The 18,093-nt window shown below is 32.4% G+C and overlaps 1 protein-coding gene and 1 long non-coding RNA gene across 7 annotated transcripts in view; one reads left to right on the forward strand and one right to left on the reverse strand.

Moving 5' to 3' along the window:
* Window positions 1–862: 862 nt before the first annotated feature.
* The window catches only part of LOC114121609 (ankyrin repeat and fibronectin type-III domain-containing protein 1), a 145,986-nt gene continuing 128,755 nt past the window's right edge, over window positions 863–18,093 (reverse strand). For 5 of the 6 annotated variants that reach the window (XM_050210639.1, XM_050210648.1, XM_050210636.1 and 2 more), the window contains 15 exons: window positions 8,268–8,390; window positions 7,723–7,801; window positions 7,554–7,648; window positions 7,280–7,456; window positions 6,284–6,397; window positions 5,574–5,759; window positions 5,269–5,488; window positions 4,932–5,175; window positions 4,658–4,858; window positions 4,416–4,582; window positions 2,868–3,489; window positions 1,882–2,074; window positions 1,732–1,813; window positions 1,511–1,607; window positions 863–1,413 (listed from right to left, as the gene is read on the reverse strand). In XM_050210639.1, coding sequence (XP_050066596.1) covers window positions 1,045–1,413; window positions 1,511–1,607; window positions 1,732–1,813; window positions 1,882–2,074; window positions 2,868–3,489; window positions 4,416–4,582; window positions 4,658–4,858; window positions 4,932–5,175; window positions 5,269–5,488; window positions 5,574–5,759; window positions 6,284–6,397; window positions 7,280–7,456; window positions 7,554–7,648; window positions 7,723–7,801; window positions 8,268–8,390 — 2,969 coding nt within the window. In that variant the 3' untranslated portion in view covers window positions 863–1,044. Of the gene's footprint in view, window positions 1,414–1,510; window positions 1,608–1,731; window positions 1,814–1,881; window positions 2,075–2,867; window positions 3,490–4,415; window positions 4,583–4,657; window positions 4,859–4,931; window positions 5,176–5,268; window positions 5,489–5,573; window positions 5,760–6,283; window positions 6,398–7,279; window positions 7,457–7,553; window positions 7,649–7,722; window positions 7,802–8,267; window positions 8,391–12,236; window positions 12,950–18,093 lie in introns of those variants that run through there. The other variant, XM_027984017.2, reaches the window with a different exon arrangement.
* Window positions 9,905–10,572, forward strand: LOC126555827 (uncharacterized). The gene is made up of 2 exons (XR_007606956.1): window positions 9,905–10,002; window positions 10,468–10,572. It is a non-coding gene; the product is annotated as an uncharacterized LOC126555827 (long non-coding RNA).

Consider the following 18,093-nt stretch of genomic DNA (forward strand, 5'->3'; position numbering starts at 1 on the left):
CATATTAATCAATATAAAACTTATGGATATGATTTATGCTATTAAAATCACTGCTGATTTATTTTTTTCTACTAGAATTTCTACAATAGTGTGACGGAACAGCTAGTAAAATATAAATTAACTATTCAAGATACATCATTTTATCATATATGGTGTTTTATTAACTATATTACCTTTGTTATTAGGTTTAGAGGTATATAAATCAACTTTATTATCATGAGTAAAACTAAGAATTTTTTCAGATATACCTAAAGTAGTATTGAACAGAAATGTTCTGCAAACGGTTTTCTATTTATGTTGTTCATAGACATAAAATACTTATATAATTCAAGTATCTGCAATTATTATCATTTATTTACATAAGATCTTTTTGGTAATATAACTTCCTTAGTTCCTTGCAACTTAACAAGTAATTTCGTTTTTTACTATAATCTAGTTTTTTTCCAGTACCTATTATTAAAATTTTTCAATCTTTCTTCGTGTCAATATATTTTTTTATTTTTTGGTAAATTTTGACTTTTTCATAAATATAATCTCTTAAGACCTCGCATGTTGTATTTGAATAGTGTATAGAGTTTTTATATTAAAATTAATTGTTTGAATTAAAATACGGTAAAGTTCGATTTTTCTATCTTATGTACCTAATAAAAATATATTTTTTCATTTTTTAATCAATATTTTTTCTTTTCACAATTTTACATAATTAATATACTATAATCTAAATTATTGTCGCTGTTTTGTATAGCTCTATTTTTTACTATGTATAGGTAAAATACGTAGATTTTTCTGAAGGTTTTGTTTTCATTATGCAATATGCATGTACCTATAATAATTAAATAAATCAACACTTGATGACATAATATAATTTTATACATATATATTTATATATTTGAAATTAAATAATTTAAAAAAAAAACACTGCTCGTCTGTTTTCAGAACACTTAAAATTTCGCTCGAGATGCACGGCACATAATATTTTAGAAATCATTATATAATAATAATTATAATATACAATAATAATAATAATAATAATAATAATAATATTTAACGGCGGTGGTCATCAGTGCGGTGTTTGGTGGCGGTTACCGTCAATATAGACGAGTGGAGCTCAAGTGCTGCAAGCACGTCCTGTTTGTGACGGATGTACATACGGCCGTCTCGCCACGGGTGAGTCAACTGAAGCGGTTTGAAATCGTCTCGCAGACACCGTTCCCTGGCTCCGGTCACTGACACTAGACAAAAGTTACCGAACTCGGTACTTGGGTATATGGGCCCGGTTTTGCCTTTGACTACCACGGACATGTTAAGCTGCTGCAGGAACAGCTGGACTACTTCGCGGGCCGACGTCGTGGGGCTGATGTGCAACTTTAGGCTGGTGGGATGCGGCAGACCCGTGTCGTACGCGGCGCACACCTGTGTGACCAACAACCGTGTTTATAATAGCCGGCAATATTACACGCATATCGGTACCACGGTATCGTGGCAGTTTTCGATTGAGAAAGTCACTTACCTCGATGATCCCAGGAGCGGGAACGGGAACCAGCGATTCGCTCTTCATCGTCGCGTCCGAAAACCCTTCGTCGTCTACTTTATTCACGTCCTTAGCCCTAGACGCAAAAACAAATTTTAATAATAATTTCCGTATCAAAGCGACAACGCAATATAGATTCCATCATAGCTGTAATACACGCGCAGTAGTGATTACTGTACTGCGTAATACCATACACTTACGTTAAGTGATTGGTCTTCGACGACAGATCGGCTAGATCTGCAGATGACTGTCCGTCATTGAACTCCGGTTCGTCTTTGCTGTCTGTAACCAAATCAGAGGTAAATAATTATATGAAAATAAATCGTTTGTAATACTATATCCGCATATACCATTGCTAGTTTCCGAGGAACAACTCTGTTTTTTAGCCAATCCATACTCGCGATCGTGGACGGGCGGCGATAGGTATTGTTCGCTGCGACTTATTTCCGGACACACGGATTCGAGCGTTCGCATCGAGTTCAATCCCGGACCCGGCCAACTTCCACGGGACTTGACCAATTTCGAGTCGGGCAATTGCAACAACTGTAAAACGTATGCCCAGGTTATAACGATAATCAACGTATACCGAAAGATCCCTAAGAGCATAGCTGGATTAAGGGGTGGCTAAGCGGGCTATAGCCCACGAAAGGCTCCCCCAAAATATTATGGGCTTGCAGCTTTTCTACAATTACAGATATACAATTAAAAAAAATGTTTTTAACAATATTTATTTAAAATACATTCATATTAATCATTTGAAATAATTTTTAAAGTCAGCTCTTATTCAAAATCGGCTAAGATCTACACCAGGGATCGTCAATCCAACATTTTGAGGGCACGCTATGATTTTTTACTATAATATATTATATAATATTATAGGTAATATAGTATAATTATAATATAATAGGTAAATATATTCAAAATTTTTTTTTACAATATTAAATAAAACATTCAATACTATAATAATATAATATTTTTCATGGCACGATCTAAAAAAAAAATAATTTTTGGCACGTAGTGTTCAAAAGACTTGCCACCCCTGATCCACACAGATTGAACTGTAGGTTCAACATAGGTTTAATGCATTAACAATTATGTCAATTGAATTGACATATTATACAAAAAAAAACTCTCATTTGACTACGTTTTAGATACTTTTGCATTAAGTAAATCTAGAAAAAATATTTTAACTCTTAATTAAATTGTATTTTATTAAGATTTGTAAAATTAGGGTCCCCAAAAATAAATTAACCCAGGGCCACTAATTTCATTAATAATCCTGACCCTGCCTAATGCCTATGAGTATAATTATATTTGGTCGCGGTGAAGGGTTTACCGAGTTGCTTTTGGCGGACTTCATTTCCAACTGACTGTTGCTAGCGCTCTTCGAACAGTTGGAGTTGGACACTTGCGCCTGGAACAACCGTTCGCGCGCAAAGTTCATCACGTCCAACAGCCACCGCAAATGTTTCCACGCGGCGTTCAAGCCCGTTTCCAGCGACTCAACGGTGTCCAACCGCTGCTTGGCCGTTTCCAGGTCGGACGAACTCCACGCCTGTCTGATCGAGTACCTGGCGTCGTCCGAGTCCAGTTGCACGACACTGGAAAGTCGGGCGTACAGGAGCAGCGTGTCCGCCCGATACGTGCCGAAGTGTATCATCTCGAACACCTGCACGCTGAGCGGCACCAACTCGATCCGGTGCAGGTGGACAGCCGACTGGTTGCCCTCGCCGACCGCGCACGCCACCTCGGCCGGCGGCACTATCATTATCAGGCTCACGTCTGGGTCGACTTCGATCACCTCACTGGTGTACACCCGTTGCACCGTCCGTTTGTCTTTCGGTATTTGGACCAGCGAGAACAGCCGGTTGGTGGCCATCTTGAATTGCGAAGCGAACCCGAGGCACGTGTAATCGCACGGCGCTCCGGCACCCTGTTGGAGCCACAGCCATTCTTCCCTGCAATAAAAAAACGTTTTGTTTACGATTTTCAGACCCGTTGAAAATATTACTACGAGATAGGTACTATAAGCGAGAAAAATCGTTTACGGACAAAATATTAATATGCTCGCGCACGACCGAGTGGTGGAAGTGGGTTAAAACCGAAATTTACGATGCGCAATAATGACGCGTTGTAATCCGTGTAGTCTGTGTATATAGGCCTAGTAGGCCTACGTATATAATATTATACTCGTGCCTACTGCCTATATTAACCCTAATTTTCACACAAAAACGTAGCTAGGTATAAGATTAAAAACAAAAAAAAATCTTCTTGTGTTCGCTTGTTCGGAGAAAATACTAATATCTATTAATTCATTATAAAAAATAAAATCACTAGCTGATTTAGTTTACTAATGGTTTGAACAAACTACACTAAACACTTGAAAATATGTTTGGGTAAAAAATGATTTTTGATTTTAATTAAACTTGTGAACTTAATTTCGTTAAAAAATTAACAAAAGTCTAGAATTAGGTAGGTATAAAGTTAATCCAAGTATATTATATTATTATATAAGTTAAAAAAGAAAGAAATTATGGTTGTAGTTAAAAACGAATTCAGTTTTCAAATACCTTTATACCGTAAAATTTCACTTACACTATGTTTATCTCTGCAAGTCATTTTTTTAAATTAAATTTTTTTATTATATCATTAGTACAAAGTATATAATCTACCTATAGCTAGATTTTTTTTTTTTATATATTTTTTTGCGTTATGTGTTGTATAGATACATGAATAGTTCAATGGTTTTGAAATTATTACTGTTTTCATAATTTATGAAAATGTCACAAAAGCTGTTGATTTTTTTTTTTAGTATTTATGTTCAAACTTCTGACAGTCACCTAGGCATGTGAGATGAATACTGTGAACATTAATTTGTACTTACGCGGTGACGTGTGGGTTATCACGTATCTTGCAACAAACGGGCATGTTAGGATTTTGTAAAGGCACCATGACATGCAACATGTCTACCGAGCTTCTCATTAGTAAGTATCCAACATATAAGCCTTTTTGAAGCTTACAATTGCTTGTTTGGTAAAACATGATTTGGTCCTAATGTGACAATAATTGTACATATATTTTTAATACGATTCAATTAAGTCAAGTGAGCTTAGATTAAAAATTTACTTGGATAGATGATATCAGCAGATCGGTAAGATTGTCAGAACGAGACGACTTTTTCAAAATCTTAGCCATCGGCGTCCATTTTAGGTTGACAACGTTTTTTGGCTGGCATACGTTATTGACCGTACATATCACAGTTGTGCCGTCCGAGTCACGGATCGGTTTATAGTAAACTTTACCTAGGTCTTGCGTATTGAAAATGTCCTAAAATATTTTAAAAATATTATGAAGTTTATTCTAGGTTGTTTTTGATTCGTATACAAGACCGGTGACTTACTTGCATCTGGGTGACAGCTTGGATGAGTTTCGTCCTGAAGCTAATCGAACTATTAGTCGATTTCTCCAAGTCGTCCTTAAACCATTTGAGATCCTTCCACGCGAAAGCTATTTTGTAGAACCAATGGAAATCGTTGAGCATTTCTTTTGGGTACGTATCGTCAATCTCTACCACGGGTAGGTAGTCCTCGTTGGTCACCAGAACTTTGTCTTCGTGGTACAGTAGACAAGAAAGGTATACACCTCTGAGATTAATAAAAATAATAATGAATGTCATATGTATAAACGTATTTTATTAAATTAATTATTAAAGAAATATGTATAAATAGATATGATACCTCCGGAGATTCTTATGAAGTTTAGTATTTCCGCTAAATAACTGTTTAAATGTCGGCGGCTTTCTTCTTTTCGTATTCGATGTACAGTCATTTCCACTGACTTCGAACAAAGACCTGTGTAGGTCTGGACGAATGGAGATCATTTTATCAAGTATGTCGTCCATCTTAACTTTCATCGCTGCAGAGCATCGACGCGGTTCTTGACAGACGTCCCACCAACCTAAAATCAATTAAAAATAGCAATTAGATCACAAGGTTGAATAATTAATTGATATAATAATAGTAATTGAAAATGTTAAACTCACTTGAAATAGTGACAGAAAATGGAGTTGGGTATTGATAGTCACTGAAATCTTTCAGATTTCCGGCTCTGCATCGGAAGTAGTAGGTCTTTCCATGTTCCAAATTATTAATGGTAATTTCCCCGTTGGTTGCAGGTAAACATTTAGACCCTGTTAAGTTTTTAAAGGATTCTGATGTACTCCATTCAACTGTGGACAAATACAATATTATTGTTAATGATATTGTTATTATCTATTAATACTTAGAATATCAAGTCGATATATCATATACATAAATTATATTAAATAAATGGAAAATATTAATTTTAGAATTTCATTTATTCAATATTCAATTGTTAAATCAATTATTTTATGTCTAATGTAAAATAATCGATTAAGTGTAATTAAATAGTTGGAGTTGAATTTTTACTATTGCCAATATTTGTCATTTGTCATGTTCACTCATTTTTCAATCCACCCATTTAAGATAAAATCTACCTATATATTTCAGAATATATTCTTAATATTGAAAATACACAATCAATTTTATAAACTATTATGCGTATTATTTGAATGTGCTGTATAATATATACATAAATATATGATTTATATATCAATATGATCAGACTTTATTCTTTCATAATTTAAATCTTTATTATAACTATCATTTTTAATGAGAATTTTACCAAAAGATAAAGTTTTTATGTCTTTAATAAATATAATATTATGCTTACCATTAAATTTAGTACATATAGCGCTTTCTGGGTATTCAGCTTCTATACAAGATACCCTGACGTTGTCGTTTCCTGTTACCTCAAGGATAATTTTCTCTGGTTTATCTGGCGGCTCTGTAAAAAATAAAGTTTAATTAATTTAATACAATATTGTCGTATGTAACATGACGTGTGCTATTAATATTATATACATTTATAGAGTTTTCTCGGCGCTATCACCGGAATATTTATATACAAAACAAGTATAACGGTTTCGCGAACAATAGTCGATCACGGTAAACATTATTTATGTGCTATAATAACGTAATAATATTGTTCATAATAATGATAATATTAATATCTCTCTCATAAAACAAATTTAATTTGATTTTATAGATACCTACATTTTTCGTAAGGCTATATTTTGATATACAATATAATAGAAAAAAAAATATAATAATAAGTATTATGACCATTTTGATTTATTAAGTAGATATTATTCAATTATTGAAACAAAACAAAAAATTAAAAAAATTAATATTAAATCAAGAATACAAATAATTATTTTGTATTGAAATTTAATTTTTTTTATTCACTAAATTAAAAAAAAACTTCATACTTATTCTTATTTCTCAGTAGTCAGACAATATCAAAGCCATAAATATGTGGGTATATAATATTATGTATGTATATTTTACGTATAATACACAACACTGTTATCCTCCTATCGTTAATTTTTATTTCTTTAAGACTTTAGAACTTGAGTATCTAATTCTTTGAACCCACAAAACCTCACGCGCACACATTTGTTTTTCTTGTTCATATAGTGTACACAATTGTTTACATCTTACTGTTTTTTCTACGAAGATCTAAAAGTCATTTCACAAGTATATTCTCATCGACATAGTTTTTCATTCAAAACAAACATCATCTGTGTACTGTACGTGCTAAATCGATCTTTCATTCTCTCTCAAACCATTTTAAGTCAGATTTCGTTTAAAACAGTGTTTCACTTACTGGCGTGTTCGAAACCAATACGCATTTTTTTCAAGCCTCTTTTTCGTCTCTCCCATAGAGCCAGCGATTTGGTTTGTGAATCATCTTGGTTACCGCGACGCCTGAGTCCTATGACTCGGTCTTCGGCTTCTTCGAGTAAATTTGACAGGTGCGTTTCTAAGTTTTTCATACTGGTTTCTAAATAATTGAAATGAAAACAAAATAGACTTTATGTAATTTATTTTCTTTGATAAGTATTTTTGATTTTTAATTTTTTAAATGTTTTTTTATTTACCTTCTGTAGCTCCGTGAGTCAATAGAAGTCGAACCAGATCTCGGTTGTTGCTCAGAAAAGCAACGTCGAGAGGAGTCAACCCATCACTGTTTACACTGAGCAGAGAAAAACATCGAAACATTATTAATGAGTTATATTATGATATAAATTAATTTTTATAAGACTTTACCTGTTCACTTGAACCTCGCATGTTGTCAATATATTCCTCGCTTTTTCCAGTTGGCCGTGTTCCACGGCGGCAAACAGACCTAAAACGATTGCATAACAAACGATTAACCAACTGCAGACCGTAATAATGTTTAATATGCATACACATAAATGCATAATATTGTGTTAAATACAATTATGTACTATGTCTATGTGCAATTTCCCGTCAGCTTTAACGAACCGTCTTTGAAGTTATATTGTTTGGTAGTATGTCCTTAACGTGTCTTCAAAATAATATACATATAAATTGTTCGTGAGACGTCCTAATGAACTCGAGATGTCTAGAAATGCAAATATATTTCGGTCACCTAACGGGGAGTGCATACAATTTAATTTTCTCGGAATTTCGCGAAAATAGCACTGCACTGCAATTATATAAAGTCCGGAATTTGACAAAACGCCTTACAGTTGTCAGATAAACTTAATGTCTAGGGACATCTGGCACACAAGGTTTACCACATAATTTATGTGCAATGAGATTAGTGTAAATATAAATGTTTAGGTTACCGTGCAAATGAATGTTGATGTTGGGTACTTGAGACTCTCGTGCCTTTGGGTGGTGATGTTGACGTTGTTTTGTTTGTGTCTCCGAACTGGAGCCATTGTTTCTCAGCGATGATATTGACGTTCCTATAAACATTAATATAATAAAGACTGTTAAAATGGTTCTATCGATACATTGTCATTACAATATCGATTCATATTAATAAATAATAATTATCGAATTTATGATTATGGTTATGAATACTTTGATCACAATAATCATAGTAATATCAATACATTAATTACGATAATGTTATTCATAAAATGATGTGTTTCAACTTAACTATTTACATCAATTTCTATGCTGCATAAAAGGTATATTTAAAACAGGCTAGGTTACCTAACCTAGGTATTCCTATATACATCAAATTATTAAATTGAATTAATAAATTTATATTGAGAGTAGTGATAATCTATCAATTGTAATTTATCTTAATAAATTATAATATTATTTTTTATGTACCTATATTAACGATTTATGAGTATTTTAGAGATACATTTGATACTTTGAAGTAAAATTTTAAAATATTAACAACTACCAGTAGATAATAAATATTTGTATATAATATGGTACACGTTAATTCAGTATACCTTTTTTTATATTTATACATTTAATAATGTATAGATGCATCCATCACTAAAACCATAGAAAGTTAAAAACTTTGAAAGTTTTGTTGTTCGAGTTAAAGTTTAATTTCTTTTTAGAGCTGTTTATGTAAACGTTTTGTTGTATTTTTTAATTAATCTGAACAACAATGAGATAATTTGACTTAAATAGTAAATATTTATACATAAATTTATCAACAATACTCAGTAGTAGGTAAATCTTACTAACATAAAATTATACTTATTAGAGAATTATATATATATATTTTAAATGTATTTAAAATAAAAATACATATTAATGGTACTATGTACTTCATGACGTGTTTTTGTGAAATGTATCCGAGTATATACGTAAACATTTTACACTTAAAATGTATTTAAAATTAATTTAATTTAATATTTATAATGTGGAAGGCAACAGAAGAGCATCATTATTATTCCGTGTGTCTGTAAAACAATAACTTCAATAAAAGTATAGAGTACAGTCAGCCAACTGTAAGATTGTAAAAAAAAAATATATAAATTCGAGATAAATTAAAAACTTGATAATTTTATTTTTATATTGTATAAGTTTTACGTTATAATAAGAAAAAATATTGAAAGTTGTTTAAGTATTATCGAAAGTTCATAGACAAAAAGTTAGATTGTATCGAGAATGGATTTATTTTGAACTAATATTATTCGAATAATACCTACACTTTGGTTGTCATGGAAATTTGGTAACAGTCTTAATTTAAAATTATAAACAGTATTGTCTTAAGTATTCCAAAGGTATGGTTACGTGTCCTAAAACGTCAGATTAAAAACTTTTGCGTTTGCATTTATTATCAAAATTTACTAGTTAATATACACGGTGCAGCGGTATACTGTTTCGTAAGACACGATTTTGAATTCACAATAAAACAAAAAATAACTAACAATTTTCTTAAAAAAGTAACAACAATAATAATACTAAAACGCTTGAATACAATGTGAACTTAAAGTAAAACGTTTTGCTTTCGAGAAAGAATAAAACACAAATCATCAACTACACAGGTCTTGTCGACAATGGAACGAAAAACAAAATATTTAACAGGGATCTGGAAACACTAATGTAAAATGTTTTAAAAATTAAATTCCGCGGCCTTTTCATAAAAATAAATAAAACAGTGAGCGCGAGGGAAAACAATGTATAAAAGGTCTATTCACGAAATGTAGATTACGTGTAGGAGGGTATGTGGGGGTGATTCACGTGTACCTACACATGTTCATTAATAACGGCGTGAACGACGCAGGGTGGTTACAATATGATATATACCTATCCATACATAATAATATTTAGTTTAAATATCCGCACGTGCGAAACAATAACCACTTTATTCGGTTTCGCGTGCATTTCAAATCGTTATGTTATGAACGACAGCACGTTGTCATAATAAATTACATTATAGTATAATAATAATAATAATTATTATTATTATATTTTGCTCGACGCAATGGTGACGGTTTAATATATGAATGCTAAACGTATATTAAAAATAAAAACATTTTTTAAATATTTTTTTTTTATTTATTGTAGTGCGACGGATACACAATCCTATGTGAAAGAGCAATCGTCCGGAATAAAAATGACAACAGTTTAACAAAAAAAAAAAAATAAAAAAAATAAACTCGGAGATTAGGACATAATTGTTACATTTCTAAATTATTCACAATTACAATTTATTCGTGGTTTTCTAGTAATTGTTATCAACCATTCAAGATCATTATGAGCTTCAGCCTTCAATATTACACGAGTATTAACATTGTATTATTATACCTAACATTTATAAGTTATGTAAAGTATATCTAAAGCACCAATTGTTAAATTATTACGAGAAGTTTTTAAAAATTGTTCAAAAAGTCTGCAAAATATGTGTTATTTTATACTATAATAGGTGCCTATAGTATTTGTTTGTGACCATTCAAAATTTATTATTTATTTATTCATTAAACTATGAAAAATGGTATGAAAATACTTAGTAGGTGTAGGCAATCGATAATTTTACATATGTGCATAATCTATTTATCATACAAGGGGTGGCCAACAAGTCGATCATGACTCCCTTATGTTATTCTAAACAAAAGAAATGTATATAAATATATTTCTATATTTTTTATTATTTTAACGATTTTTTTTTTTTTTTTTTTGATTGTCCGTAACTATTAAAAAAAACTCGGAGGTCGATCAAAAGTACATAAATGGCCACCCCTGCATTATACTATATAATATTAACATTTACATATAATTTACTAATTACTATTACTCGACACTTGAATTATCATACGGCGGATTTAATGTACGTATAGGCTTGTATTATAATTGCAGATTATTGTCAAGTACTTATTATAGTGTATCTGCATAAAGTGCAGAATGCAGATACTGTACACTGCGTATACCACAAATATATTCCCTGCAATATGCTACTGAAAATGAATTTGTTGAAGCTTATATCTTGTCAAGTATAACACGTTGTTCATAACCACATTGTTAAACAGAGCTTACTGCTTATAAATTATAATGAACTAAACTACACTTTATTTTAATATTTTATGAAAATTCAAAATTGGATTTTAAAATAATATTTACGTAAATTAGCATCGTATTAAAAAAAATTTATAAATACATTAATTGATCTAAAACGAAAAAAAAACATTAACAATATTTGTCTCAAAATGTTTGAATCGTAATCGTTTACAAATATTATCTCAAAACGCTAGTAAAATAATCTGTAGCGAGACGTCTATTCGCACATCGCTATAATAATAAACGCGAGCTGTAACTATAATATATAAGCATACTCAATGGGATAAGTTGGTCCAACAAACATTTATTTAAATCACTTAATACGTCAACTGTTTTGTTTTCTGGTACTTGATGAAAACGAAGATGGATTTAAAAAATAAAACATTTCAACTGGGTATTTTTTTTTTTTTTCGAAAAATCGAGTAAAAACAGAGATAAAACCGAGACCATAACGGTTTAAAATAAACGGGTTCGGGTATACAACTCCTTAAAATACATTAATTATTCTTGACCGTTGTTCGACCCAATGACTTTATGAAGTCGGAAAATCTAATACTCGAGGACCCACCAATCGCCTTAAATCCGACACACTGCAGGATAGGCGTCAACGGTATCGTTATACTGCCCCGCGACACCGCGGTCGGCGAGATGTTCACACAACGACTTCGTCCTTAACCCCGTCCTCCCGCAAAAACGATAAAATAAACACGACCAAATCGTCCCCACCGGGCCACTCATAATATACACATTTATATATATATACGTATAGCGTCCTTACGAACCTATGTCGGTGCCGAACCGTCTGGTCTTTTTGGCGTCGCGCAGCGCGCCGATTATGGCGGACGACGACCGTTTCGCCGCGAACGCCGTCGGCTGCGGCTGCGGCAAACGGTCGTCGTCCGCGGCGATGTAGAAGCTGGTCACTGGCACGTCGTACATGCGCATCCGGTTTGGCACCGCGTCGTCCGTGTAGCTGACGTTCGAGTAACCGACGGCCGACGACCGGCAACGCGGGGCCACCGGGCCGGCGGGCGCGTCCTTGAGTATGCCGCGGCCGGCGCACCGGTGGCCGTCGACCGGGCCGTGGTAAACGCGTTCGTCGAACTTTACGCGCTTGACGACCGGCACCGGCCCGGGCGGCAGCGCCGGCCTGTAGACGGCGTCCGCGTTCTCCTTGTCCTGGTCATCCGCGCCCACCGTCCACCCGCGGCGCCGCAACCGTTGGCTGAACCGGGCCAGCGACGCGCGCGAAAACGACGACACCCTGGACACTCGCGGGACCGCTCCGGTTTCGCAGCAACGGTCCGCCGCGGGTATGAGACGTTCGATGTCCGCCATGCGGTCGGACGGAAGCGCGGCCACACGACGACGACGCGTTACGAACGCGCGTTACTCAAAGCGGTTATATTATATCGTTACGCGGACTCTGTACGACGCGGCGATGTCGTATAATACGCGTTATCGCGGACGAGACCGTTACGCGCGCAATCGCAAACTGCGGGCTCGGCCGGGTGCGCGTGGCGAGGGGGTCCCCGAAAAAGGGCAGATGCTCGGCACGACCCCTACCCCGGTCGCCGCGTGCCGTGGACGGTATACCGCGTTCTACCGGAGACTGATTTCCCGCATGTAGGTACAGTACGCGACGTTATATATATTTATAACGTTTTGTGTATACCTACGCGAGCACACACGTCACGGCCGTACCAGACCCTCCGGTGAGGTACAGATATGATTATTATTATTATGTACGTCTGTCGTTTCAGTGGGTCACGGTCGACGAACCCAAGTGCGTACGGTTTTACGTATACAGGGTGATTCGTCGAGCGCGTTTACACCCGTTTTTTCCCCTTGAGGTACACGCGGATTTGTATTTGCAAATTCTGATTTTCGGAACTATTTTAAGTATACGTTTATAAAGACCACACGTCACTGTAGTAGTTTTTTTAACCGTTTAAGTTTTGCGCGCCGGTCGATCGACTATATTTGAATATTTTATTATACTTATATCTATATTATACCTAATAGGTATGTGTAAATTCGTGTGAATGGTTTTTGAGTGATTTGACTTTGTGATGTAATAGCTGGTCTATGATAATTATTATGCAGGATTTGTATGATACGATAGAGGCTCACTTAAACTACTCGTTAGAATTTTGATTTGGGTAAAAGAACTTTTTTAAAATCTACTTATAATTTACATTTTACAGTTTTAAAGGTTAGTTAATATATTTGAAAAGTAAATGTACTCGTATGTTTCGTTATGAGATATTCCTTAAATAGTAATTATAAATCAAAATTTGAATAAATGTATTAATACATTTAAAAATAGTGTTGAGCGTGATTGGTATATCATCCTGTATAATAAAATAATAATAATAATGTGTCGTACACGAATGCGCTTCTTGAGTATGCCATTATATTATACACGCGCGCATAACATACATAGAAAACGCTTTTACGTTCCACACGATTAAGATAGTTTTCGTTGTTTTTCAATATCAGTTATTACGTAAAATAATATTTATCAGCTATAATATCCAACTTAAAAACTTTCTGTTATTTATTGTAGTATTGATGTACCTGATATAATTTTTTTTTTAAGTTTCACGTTTTCGGTCGTCTTTGAGTTTGTCGGAGTCAAAAGTAAATAGTTAACTTTGGAAACAGTCCAAAAAATTTGTTGATTATATCGTTGGGTGTGTCCCAAATTTTTAAACTCTTTTTAGAACTTTGGCTTTTTATAATAATGTTTAAGAATTCGTTTTTTTTTGAGTAAATAATAACGTAGAAACTTTTAGAAAATAAAAAAAGAAATATTGCTAATAACAGTAGATAATATATTATCATGTATCTATACACTCATATAGTTATATATACTTTTTAAACAGTGTTGGAGTCGATTATGACTTGACATAATTGGACTCAATGAAGAATTTAGAATATTTAAAGCAATAATTGTTGTTTTATAAAGTTTCATTCTTACAATAAAATATTAGGATAATTTTTCAATTCTTATTTTTTAATTTTTCAAATTTAACATAGGTAATTTTAACTAATAACTGTTTGTTAGTATATTTTATAAATTAAAAAAAGACGAATTTTAGGATTTGACTGTAGTGATTCTAGTGATCGTTTGACATTTATATGTATATAGATGTAAGACTGTATTATGCGAGTAGGAATTCATGGTAAATTTAAATTTATGAATAACATCTTTATTCTACGATAACAAGTATATACAAAAAAAAAAACATTAAACAGCTGATGGCGAGAAAAAAGAACCATATGTTATTAAAATATTAATTGTGTAACACCTGGAAGTAAATTCTACGCTCATTTTAACGACCCTTAAATTTCTGAAACATGACATCAGGCGTAACGAAGACGAGTGTCTAGACTTTTGAAAACGAATTATTTAATTTAAATAATATACAATTAACATATTATATTAATTTATACATTTTAAAAATAAAAATTGCAAGTATTATACATTGTATTGAATAAAAATAAAACTACAACAATAATTTGTTTAAATATTTAAAACTTTTCAATCAGTTGAAATTTTTTTTTTTTGATTTAAAATCATAAAATCTAGTAATCATTAAATTTTAAATATTATAAATAAATGACAACTAGATAATAATAAGTAATAACATACTCTTAAAAGTTTTTATTTTATGTATTATTATATTTAAAAACAGTTATATATTATTAAATTATATTTCGAATATTTGACTGACATTATATTTTTAATATGGAGAATTGTATATATTTTAGTTTTAAAAGAAACTGAAATGTTAGATATAACGACTGTTATTACTCAAATCTATATTAAAATCATACTTACTGAAAAATTGCATTAAAATTAACCTCATTAAATAAAGTTAAATTAATATTTAAAAATATTAAACACATCTCATATTAACATAATAATTATGTTTAAATATAAGATATTAGAAAAACTATTCAGGGCCATTCAGGATATTTCTTTGAATTTTCCAACGTTTTATTATGCCTTAGAACGTATTACAAAATATATTAGAATACTAATAACTTACTGATAAGTAATAATTTAGGTGAAAATCCTGTGAGTACTGAATTTACTTTAAAAATTAGAGTAAATTTCACATTCAAACAATTAATTATTTATAGGTACGACTAGTTATTTTTATTGTATTTCGTGACAAAAACGATAATCAGTACAAATGACAAAACAAATCCAGTACATTTCAAAATCAATATAGATTTAAATTTAAAAAAAACCTCATGAAACATTATAGATTTTATACAGAGAAACTATTTTTTTCAAATGATTGTGTATGAGAATTGTTTATTTAACTTAAAAAACAAAGCTAAACAGAAAACATTTTTCATTTAAATTTAATACCTATATGAAACTATAATATTGAACGTATGCGTTGAATAATAAAATACGTATTGATTAAATTTATTTTTTTCGCATACAATAAAAATAAAAACCAATGATTTGATTAGATTTACCCTTTATTTTCGGGACAATTGAAGAGTAGATTTTAGTAATGAAAAAGTTGCGAAAAGTTTGTATATTTATGTAGTTTAGTTTTAATCATATAAATTAAGAATTGTGTCGAAAAAAAACTTAAAATATCTATTTTCAAGGGAAGTACAGCAAATAGGTAACGGAATATTATTAACATAATATTGTAAGTCATAAAATGTAATTAATTTAAGAGTACAATTCGAGTTTGAATCAAGCGACTTGATTTAATTAAATTAAGACTAGACGATCTATAAAAAAATATCAACACTCAAGAGTAATAAAACTAGGTAATAATTATTAGCGATTAAAAACAATTACTACTATCATAATAATAATGAAAGTAGTTTCATTTAAACGTTTAAGCCGTGTAAAAAGTTATTAAATAACAATATCTACCTACAAAAAACGTTCGCAAACGCTAATCAAACTTTTTTTTGTTATTTTGTTAACACCACATTAAATAAGAAAAAATAAATCTTGAAAACAGTAACATAATCCTTGTGATAACCATAGCAATCGTTGATTAAACAGACTGGAAATTGCAATTCACTCTTTTATTCCTATAGAAAATTCGTTTAGATTCACTTGAACGAGTTTTACACGCCAATACTTCGTGACTTGTCATGCACATAAAACGCCTTCGGATGTAAAACAAAAATAAAAACAAACCATATACATTTAAAAAGTTATGTTTTTCTCCTGTAATTTTATTCATTTACTAATGTGCAATACACATTTGCGAACAAATGACAACGCGAATACTATTGTCACATAATAATATAATATTAAAATGTGTTGCTCTTCATGACCATTGCAGTTGTGAGTATAGCTGTAGGCCACATAATTATATAAATATTAATGTATTTTATAAAAAAATATGAGATGTGTAAGTTTACTGACAAATGTAATAACAAAATTAGAAGACACGAATAAAACATACGAAATGTGACGACATGATAGAGCTACGCCGTATGCCGTGTCAATTGACACTACTTCAAAATAACGAACTCGTGGCCTGGTACCTAATGGGTTTTAAATTATAAGGAGATCACGTGACCAATTTTATTCCAAGCCGATGAGGATGATTGTTAGGAATTTAATATCACGATTCAAGAGCAAGGTATAGAATTAATGAGGATTGTGAGAGATTTTCGTGGATGTTTCATAACAAATTGGGCTGTAATATAATATACGTAGTATAGGTAATTTTTGGATTTTGAGGTCAGTACGCGCGATTGTTATCATTAGCCGTTGATTATTCGCAAATAAGCGAAAACTTATTGATTGGACGGACTGTGGCTTAATTTTCAAAAGCTGAACCCCAAAGTTAAATAACGCAGGTTAATGTGAAACGAATTATCTATCGGAGAGGAATTGTCTTTCGTCCATACAATATAATAAGGTTTAAGTGTTTTCTTATATTAGTTTTGATGCGGTTCATAGTTCAGTTAAGGGCAGATAACCCATACAGCAGTATTGAAAATACGCACCTGTAATGATATTATTATATTACTCTAATGACGTTTGGAACATAATGATATTATATTATACAAAGACTGGGTTGCATTAGTCGGGACAGTTTTCGAACGTAATGATAATGCTGTCTGGTCTCGCGATACCGAATTTTTTTTTCGTGTAAAATCGCTACACGTTTATTGGCTCCGAGCACGCATGCGACTGACGATATTAATTCGTTTAAATAATATCTGTCGGTCGTTGTCGGACCAACACCGCCCGTACGACTTGTCATCACATTCAGCTCGGTCGTTTTACTAAAGCGTGAATTGCGATGTAACGAGGTTTCAAACTAGGTACCTATTTATTTTTTCGTCGTGAAAACGTTGAAATCCGCGAATTGTACTCGCACACGACACGTCGTATTCACACACGTATTATAATCAATTAAAAAACATTGAAAAACGATAATGAGTTTTGTATAGTACGCACGTCTAAAATACGTACAGGTGTAGGTACATAATAATGTATAGACAGACGAATTATAAGTATATACACTCCGGACGGCATTGCAGCAGAGATTTAGACTCGAGACGACAGCAATTAAATTGAAAACCAATAGCGGCAACGGCGTAAGTTTAACGCGGATAAACAACAGCGTGATG

Source organism: Aphis gossypii, chromosome 1 (genome assembly GCF_020184175.1).
Source record: "Aphis gossypii isolate Hap1 chromosome 1, ASM2018417v2, whole genome shotgun sequence".
Lineage (NCBI taxonomy): Eukaryota > Metazoa > Arthropoda > Insecta > Hemiptera > Aphididae > Aphis > Aphis gossypii.